This window comes from Sinocyclocheilus rhinocerous, unplaced genomic scaffold (assembly GCF_001515625.1).
Source record: "Sinocyclocheilus rhinocerous isolate Xijiao unplaced genomic scaffold, SAMN03320098_v1.1 scaffold631, whole genome shotgun sequence".
Classification (NCBI taxonomy): domain Eukaryota; kingdom Metazoa; phylum Chordata; class Actinopteri; order Cypriniformes; family Cyprinidae; genus Sinocyclocheilus; species Sinocyclocheilus rhinocerous.
In genome coordinates this window covers 314,094-322,435 of record NW_015656501.1, presented here as the reverse complement: position 1 = coordinate 322,435, position 8,342 = coordinate 314,094, and the positions used below count along the sequence as shown (strand labels likewise).

Below are 8,342 nucleotides of genomic sequence, written 5' to 3'. Positions count from 1 at the left end.
TCTGCTTGCCTCTTTTGATCTCAAGCGAGTATTAACTATGGCTACTCACAAATCAGGCAACCAACTGGACCTTATTTACACACGACACTGCTCCACTGATCATGTGCTCGTTACTCCACTGCACACCTCGGATCACTTCCTCCTCACTCTTAACCTCAACATGGTTCCTGACACAATACATACCACTCCACATGTCACTTTTCGACGTAACCTACGCTCACTCTCACCCTCCCGGTTATCTGCTATGGTTTCATCAACGCTTCCTCCCCATGGACAGTTATTATCTCTTGATGTTAACAGTGCTAGTGATACTTTCTGCTCCACTCTTACGTCTTGTTTAGACGGTGTTTGCCCCTTGTCTTCCAGGCCAGCTCGTACCACCTCTTCTGCCCCTTGGCTATCTGATGTTCTCCGTGAGCATCGTTCTAAGCTCAGAGCTGCAGAAAGAGTATGGCGCACATCACAAGATCCTACTGACCTTAATGTATATCGATCACTCCTCTCTTCATTCTCTGCTAATGTATCCACTGCTAAAAGGACATACTATCACAACAAAATTAACAATTCGCCTAACTCTCGCATGCTCTTTAAAACTTTTTCCTCCCTCCTTTGTCCTCCTCCTCCCCCTCCTTCATCAACTCTAACAGCTGTCGACTTTGCCACATTCTTCATTAATAAAATTACCAACCTCAGTGCAGTTTGCACCACCACAAACTCTCAAACACATCTTACCAGCAAACATACACTTGTTTTCATCCTTCTCTCCAATCTCTGAGACAGAAGTCTCTAAACTCATCCTTTCCAATCATCCTACTACTTGTGCGCTTGATCCTATTCCATTTCATCTCCTTCAAGCCATTTCTCCTGCCATTGTACCTGCACTCATTCACATCGAGTCCCTCCACACACATTCAGACCAATTATGAAGTATAACATGGACTAATGGACTAACGACATGCAATGTAATGTACTGTTTCCCTTCTCTCCAGCTGTGCCCCTTTGAATTTTTAATGCATGCACCTTATTTAAACACACATACATACAAATCAATGCCAGTTATGGAGAGTAAGATTGTGAGTGTTAAAAAGGACATCAGTAGAACAATCTGTGCAGTTAATCATATGGTAGAACACTTTATATTGTCCCTCTATCTGTGATGCTGATTAAACTTTTCAACCCGCATTCTCTTTTTTCAGGACCAGTACACATTAAAATTACAAAAAGACTTTAAAATATTGATGGGTTTGCTTTCAGTCTTTTTAATGAAATAATCAATTTTTATGGTCCTGCTGCCACTAATGTTTCCTGTCTGTAAATGAGGGATGCGCCGATCCGATATTCATATCGGGTATCGGCTCCCATAGTGCCATTTTTCTCAGATCGGGTATGGGTCAGAGAGGGCCGATCTAAATCCGAAAAAAAAATTTATTTCGATTGTGCGAATTATTCTGTGTTACTTCTGAAGTTTAATTTTTCTTTATAATGAAGTAGTCTGTATCTAGTAGATTGTAAAAGAATGATTATAATTTCCACACACAGAGATATATAAATTCTAAATTTATTTAAATGAGGGAAAAAAACTTCACTGGTATCGGATTGGTATCGGTATCGGCCAATACCGAACCCTAGGTATCGGAGGCGAAAAAGGCGGATCGGAGCATCCCTAGTCTGTATAATTAATAGTAAATAGTTCTCTTTCCTATAAGATATGTGTGACCAGTATTAGTCGCTCTATTACAAATATTATGGACACTCAGTGATTTTACGGTTGGTGAAATTGCAAATCAAATACATAAACTGTGTTCACATGGGTCCATTTGTTTTATGTTTGTTTTTTTATTTTATGGTTTTAATACTTTCATTGTTGCGTTTTCATATCTGCAAAAGCATCTTCTAAATGCATAAGTGTAATATGTAATATATTAAATTTAATATTAAATAGGCCTAAAGAAAAATTAAAACATTTGCTTTAGTCTCCTCCTTCTCAGGTTTTTACTTCACCCAGTAATCTCACTTCTCCAATTACAGAAAAAATCTCAATGTCAAAAACTGCCAAAACATGCTATAAGGACAGAAATTTCCATATAAACTCAAATTTTTTTTTTTTTTTTTAATTACCTGAACTATGCTATTTATAGCTCTATACTCATAATGTATGTTAACAATTGTTAGCGTCTACTTTTATTTCTTCTAAGGAGTTTTAGAAGGAACATCTAATAGCCTACTTAAATGAAACAAATAAGTGTCCTGAGCTATGAAAGAGTATGAACATCTGAGTAATACAGTGTTCCCCTGGTCAGTCAAACAAACTGATGTGCTGTTCCTTCAGCTGCCTCTTATCTTGATTATGTCTCACTTGGGTATAAATAGCTAATGCTTCGGAAAACAGAAGTGATTTACTGTATGTTGTTGCTCATAGTACACAAAAGATGACACATCACATCTTAAACAGTTATCAGCAGCATGTGACAAGAGGCTACACAATAGGACACATAAAACATTTTGTCCCCAATACTTTAAGGCATTTATCTACACAGAAATTCACTTTCGAAAATAAACCTACCCTATTAATATTCACTGGAGTGAAAAGTGGGACAACTAGCCTCACATAATATGTGCAATAAACACCACCGATTGAACCGTGGTGACACTTCTGAACTTTAACAAAAATTGCCTATACAAAAATATGAAAACGACTTCAGGCTACCTCGATAAATACAAAAACGCTCAGCTGCATTGCACCTGTTCAAACACCTGGTGAGACGACATTATATGTAATGCATAAACAGGCTTGTTTGTCAGGGAATATCCTCTGACACTGACTTTTGTGGGGTTTAGACTGTTTTAAGATGATGTAACCGATGTATAAAGAAGATACAGACAATTGAAGAGGAGACAGAATGGGAACACTGAAGTTCCTGCTTCCATCTCACCGTAAAGCCGCGTTTATTCCGTCAACCCGCACACATGATTCATGAAACACACCAGGATATAAACTGATGTCCTACCTGCCGCAGCACTCGCTCGTGAAGATCCGGTGAACTGCACTCCTGTTACATGGTCAAGAGCAGATTTGTAGTGGTGTGTTCATTGCAGCCCGAGCTCCGAGCGCGAGGCAAACCCCTCCACGCACCGCACTCGCCGCTGTAGGTGTTCATGGCGTGGGCGGAGTTTGCGCTCCCACGGATTCCCCGTGACCGTGTACACACACTCGCGCGCGCACACACACACACACACACACAGAGTCTTCTACGCGTCTGCATCGTAGGAGTGCCAGAATCTCTCTCAAACGCTGTGCAACGGAGACTGGAGAGGGAATATCCTCAGCATATTTGTCAGCATATGTTGAGTCAAATAGATAGATCAACAGACAGACCGACAGACTTAGTCAGATGATAGATAGATAGATAGATAGATAGATAGATAGATGTTCATTGATTTTAGTATGTTATAGTTCTACTAGCCTCTATTTTCTGAGTCACCATTTGTTGTTTTGTATTGACGCTATATTGCATACAAAACTAGCATAAAAACACGTATTAGAATCTTAAAGCCATTTATAGAGTCTGTCATTTATCATAATCTATCCTGTAAAATTAAAGCTGCAGTCTGTAAATTTTGCCTCTTTGTCGCCATCTCTGTTTGAAAACCTGCAATTGCAGCTGTCTGCGGGACCGGGATTTCTTAATTGCCCAAAATGTCCGGGATTCGGCTGTTTTCTTAATCTTGCTCCCGCTGAATCTCTGACCATTGCCACCTGGTCCCGCAACGTTCTTTCTCTATTCTTTCTACTTATTTTCTTTTTATTTATTATAAAAATAAAATAAGCAAACAAACAAAAAAACCTTGCTACATATACTGTTAGATGAAGCCCCACCCCTGTCCACGCCCACGAAGCCCCGCCCTACTGTCCTCTTTTTAAAAAAATAAAATATGGTCACCCTATGTACTTCGCAATCACAGATTCTAACGTTGTGAATCGGGCTAAAGTAAGGCGATAGTTTTGAACACTGGCTGGTTATGTACTTGCTCAAATGTTGATTTCGGATAATTTTTAACCAAAAAAAGTTACGGACTGCAGCTTTAAGTGAAGAAAATGTTTTAATTATCTCACTTATGTTACAAAGCTGCCACCTGCTGGTTAGTTCAGGTAAGTTACAGAGTTACAGCTACAGAGTTAATAGACATTTAAAAATACATTTAATAGTCAATTTAGTCAGGTTTTCACCATCTGAATTTGTAGGCATAGTGAGTGTTCATGTGTGCATGTAGACAGTAGACTGGCGTGTGTGTGTGTGTGTGTGTGTGTGTGTGGTCCTGATATTCTATACGTTATGGGGACCCAATGTCACCACAAGTATAGTAATACCAGTAAATGTTGACCTTGTGGGGACATTTTCATCATGGTCCCCATGATGAAACAAGTTTATAAAGAATGCAGATTTTATTTTATTTTTTAAATCTAAAATAGGAGTAGAGGTTAAGGTAAGGGGATAGAAAATACAGTTTGTACAGTATAAAAATCATTACGTCTATGGAATCTCCCCATAAAACATGGAAACCCAAGGTGTGTGTGTGTGTGTGTGTTCATGTGTTTGTACCTATATAGACATACATTAATTTCAACAAATTAGTAAGTCTTTGAATGTATAAAAATATTTATTACAAAACAAAAAAGGCTACACTTTTACAAAAAAAAGTTAATTAAAAATGTGTACAAGATGTTATTCAAAAAGAACAAGATTACTGAATCGTGTTTGGACACTAGACAGGGAATGTTTATGTGTGTTTTAATGATAGAGAAGATAACTGTGCAGGGGATGTGGTAAGCAAAGCATCTTGGTTTTGTTTAGTCCTTTTTGTCCCAGGGAACGTCGAATACACCATCTGCACAGCTGAGACAGGGAGCATGGACCTGCAGAACCAAACCAGAATCAGTATCGCAGCATACAGCGGGACAATGAGTGTTTATATCTTATGTGTTTATATTCACCTGTAGTATGCAAAAGATGTTTGATGCTCTGATCTGTTGTCAACTCCAAAGGTTTCTTTCCCTCAGAGTTCCTTGACGTCCGATTTGCCCCGTGCTCTAACAGTAGTTCCACCTCCTTTGCCCCGCCCACCCTGGTTGCAGCATGTAAAGGTGTGTCAAGGCCCCGCCCACATTGCACATCAGCGCCTTGCGAGAAACAAGAAGCAGTGTTAAAATTTCCCCCCAATTTTTTTTACTGTATTGAAAAACAATCTTATTCTCATTAACAGTTTTGTTATTATTAACTAAAACCTTGAGAACCTCTCATATTTTACTGCTACATTTGAGTACTGATGCTATTTAATAATTTATTCAATAATTTAACTTTATATGCATACTTATACATTTATATACATACAGCACTGTATATACTATACATGTATGTCTGTGTAGCTTGTTTGCACTGCCTGTTCAGAATTTCATTGCTGTACCCTGTGCATATGACAATTAAAAAAAAATTAAAAATTGACTGATAAACTTTTACTTTTAAAACTAAAACTATTGGAAATCATTTTAGGTATTAAAATAAAGCTGAAATAAAATAATATAAATATATTTTAATATAAAATTATATATTTATAATAATTTATATAAATGTTAAATTAAAACTTAAAAACTTGCATTAAAATTACAAATACATACATAACAAATACAGTGTTTGTTTAGTACTAAAATTACTCAAACTAAAAATGAAAAAAATGAAAAAATAATGAAAGCTATAAACTGTAGAAATATTTAAGAATATTTCTAAAAAGAGAAAACATGATCTTTATATGATATGTTTGTTATTGTACTACGGAATGTAATGAACCTTTAAGAACAAACAAAATTAAACACTGTATTACTGTAAAATGCATTATAAAAAAAATGATATCCCTGTAATGGTCATAATGACCCTAAAAATGAATTTATTAATCCATTAAGAGTGGTGTGTCTGACCTGAGATTAGCAGGCTCTGTACACATTCTGTTGCCTTGGATTCGCATGCACAGTACAGCGGTGTTCCTATGCTGGGAACCTCCATGTCCACATTCACACCATGAGACAGCAGCACTTCAACGCATGCTGTGTGACCTAAAACATGTACACATAGACATCCCATTTACTGATATCCCAGTGTTTGCAGTGCATTGCAAATTGATACAAATCATCACACATACCTCTCTTTGCTGCTTCATGGAGAGGTGAGCTCTGCAGATGAGCTGGATGGTGGACAGAGCTGTACATCAGAATGAGGCTGACAAGGGCAGGGTTTCCACTACAGCATGCACTGAAGAGAGGAGTGGCTCCATCAAAAGAGACAGCATTGGCCTGCATGCATATATATGTTAGCCATTAATGCATGTTGATGCAGAGACAGTGAGCAAAATAAAGGCAGATACTGTAAATAAAGAGAAAGGTATATACATACATCAGCACCATGCTCCAGGAGAAGTTTAGCACAGGTAAAATGGCCTCCAACACATGCTTCATGCAGTGGTGTGATTCCATCTAATGTAGCCATTCCTACGTTGTACCCCTTTACACATGTAAACATGGACAATTCATTTTCTTCATTCATAAATGGAAGCATTTGGTTCATACAAAGTTTGTTCTTATAACAGTTACCTACAAAGTACCACTTGGATTGATTTTTATATTAGTGCGATGATACATGTGTAAGTGTGGTTTAAGTGTTTAAATAGTTTATTTATTTAGCTATTCAGTTTGAAAAATGTTATGCCAGTGTTTCTTCCATCAGTACCTGTGAAAGGAGTCTTCGCAGTGGCAGCAATCTTCCTTGCAAAGCAGCATCGTGTAGAGGTGTTCTGTCGTCCCAGGAACCTATAAGCAGAGACAGACATTTACACGGATATTTAAATGACATGCATATATACTTTTGTTGTTTTTAAGATAATAATAATAATGTTTATATACAGACAAAACCAATCCCACTCCTAAAAGAACACTTTTTGCATTTTAAAAGGATAGTTCATCCAAAAATGAACATTTTCTTATATTTAATTCACTCAAGTTGTTCCAAACCAAACTGTTGACGGTAGCCATTGCCTTGAAAGCCAATGGGTCGTATATGTTTTGAGCATGTGCATAGCCCACCGAGTCACAGCTCTGACCTCAATGAGAGGTCAAATTAGCAAACATCCAGGGACAATTTCATCCCCAAAGTATAGCCAAGTAAACCAAGTACATTTATTCTAAAATCAATCCCTTTCTTTTAGAATAAATGTATCCAAAACCAGTCCAGCTGAAAATTCAAACAGGTTTATCTAGATCATCACTCCAAGACAAATTCAGTTTCCTTTTTCTATTTTCAGTGTGTATAATTGTATGGAACACTGACTTGGTGCTACTATCATGGTACATGTGATCCAGTAACTCCAGTGATAACAATTTAGTGGATATCACAACAATTAAATAATTTAGTGTAAAAAATATTATGAAGTGAAAATAGTAAGAACTTGGTCCTTGTGGTAACCATAGTATGTTTGACTACTGAAAACAATTAAGAAGAGAGAGAACACCAGAAGTAGAGGAGGAAAACTCACCTGCCATTAGAGTATTACACACTTGTCCTCCGTACAGGTTAAGCCTGTGATCCCATGGCTTACTCCAGACACTCACTTCAGCTTGAACCACAGCCATCTTTAAACTTCACAAGAAGAGACCTCGCAGGAAGAGAACAATTGAGATAATGGAGCACAGAGAAACTCTTTAGAGGAGTTTATATGGCCTTCAGAGAAACAAGAACCCCCCTTGGCAAGAATGCACCTCCCACTGTTATCAGTGATATGTGTTTGCACCCCCATCTCCTCAAACTCGAGAGGTGAGCATCCCCCGCATAAACACATCCCCTCAAAATGAGTCGAAAGGACAGAGGAGCTAAAACAGAGTTAAAAACATACATATACAAAGCCCCTTTAAGCAGTTTCAGAGAACAAATCATTGAAATAAATGAAACTTTCGTTACAGCAAGTCAAGACTCAGTAGGTTCCTCTTAAAAGTACAAACTTTGATCTACAAACTCAAAAATAGATATGATTTTGCAAATACAGCAAGTGAAATGGCTAAAACCAAAAGGAACCATGAACCAAAGCCAGTGTAACTGCAAATGTAATTGGTGATAACAGTATCCGCTTCTCCAGCAAAACATGATTTACATGCAGTGTTATGCAGGAACAAGACCGTTCTAGCTGGATAGGGTGGCTATTGAATGTGCATGTGTGTGAAAGCAGACAGAACGGGCGATAAGTGTGTGTTAACGGCTCCTGGTTTTAGCCTTGAATGGATGAGGGCGTGTATTATCTGCCTT

At 37.8% G+C, this 8,342-nt stretch overlaps 2 protein-coding genes across 3 annotated transcripts in view; both read right to left on the bottom strand.

The window, feature by feature from the left end:
- Window positions 1-3,141, bottom strand: part of LOC107720118 (synaptotagmin-like protein 5) — a 27,741-nt gene extending 24,600 nt beyond the window's left edge. For both annotated transcript variants that reach the window (XM_016527728.1, XM_016527729.1), the window contains exon 1: window positions 3,009-3,141. The gene's annotated coding sequence lies outside the window, so the exon portion shown is untranslated. The remainder of the gene's footprint in view (window positions 1-3,008) is intronic.
- A 1,647-nt stretch (window positions 3,142-4,788) lies between these two features.
- LOC107720119 (ankyrin repeat and SOCS box protein 11-like) lies at window positions 4,789-7,690 on the bottom strand. Its single transcript, XM_016527730.1, has 7 exons — window positions 7,579-7,690; window positions 6,777-6,856; window positions 6,444-6,551; window positions 6,193-6,343; window positions 5,972-6,106; window positions 4,994-5,179; window positions 4,789-4,915 (listed from the first exon to the last, which is right to left on the bottom strand). The coding sequence occupies exons 1-7, from the start codon at window positions 7,673-7,675 to the stop codon at window positions 4,791-4,793; spliced, it is 882 nt and encodes a 293-aa protein (XP_016383216.1). The 5' UTR covers window positions 7,676-7,690; the 3' UTR covers window positions 4,789-4,790.
- Between the last annotated feature and the right edge of the window lie 652 nt (window positions 7,691-8,342).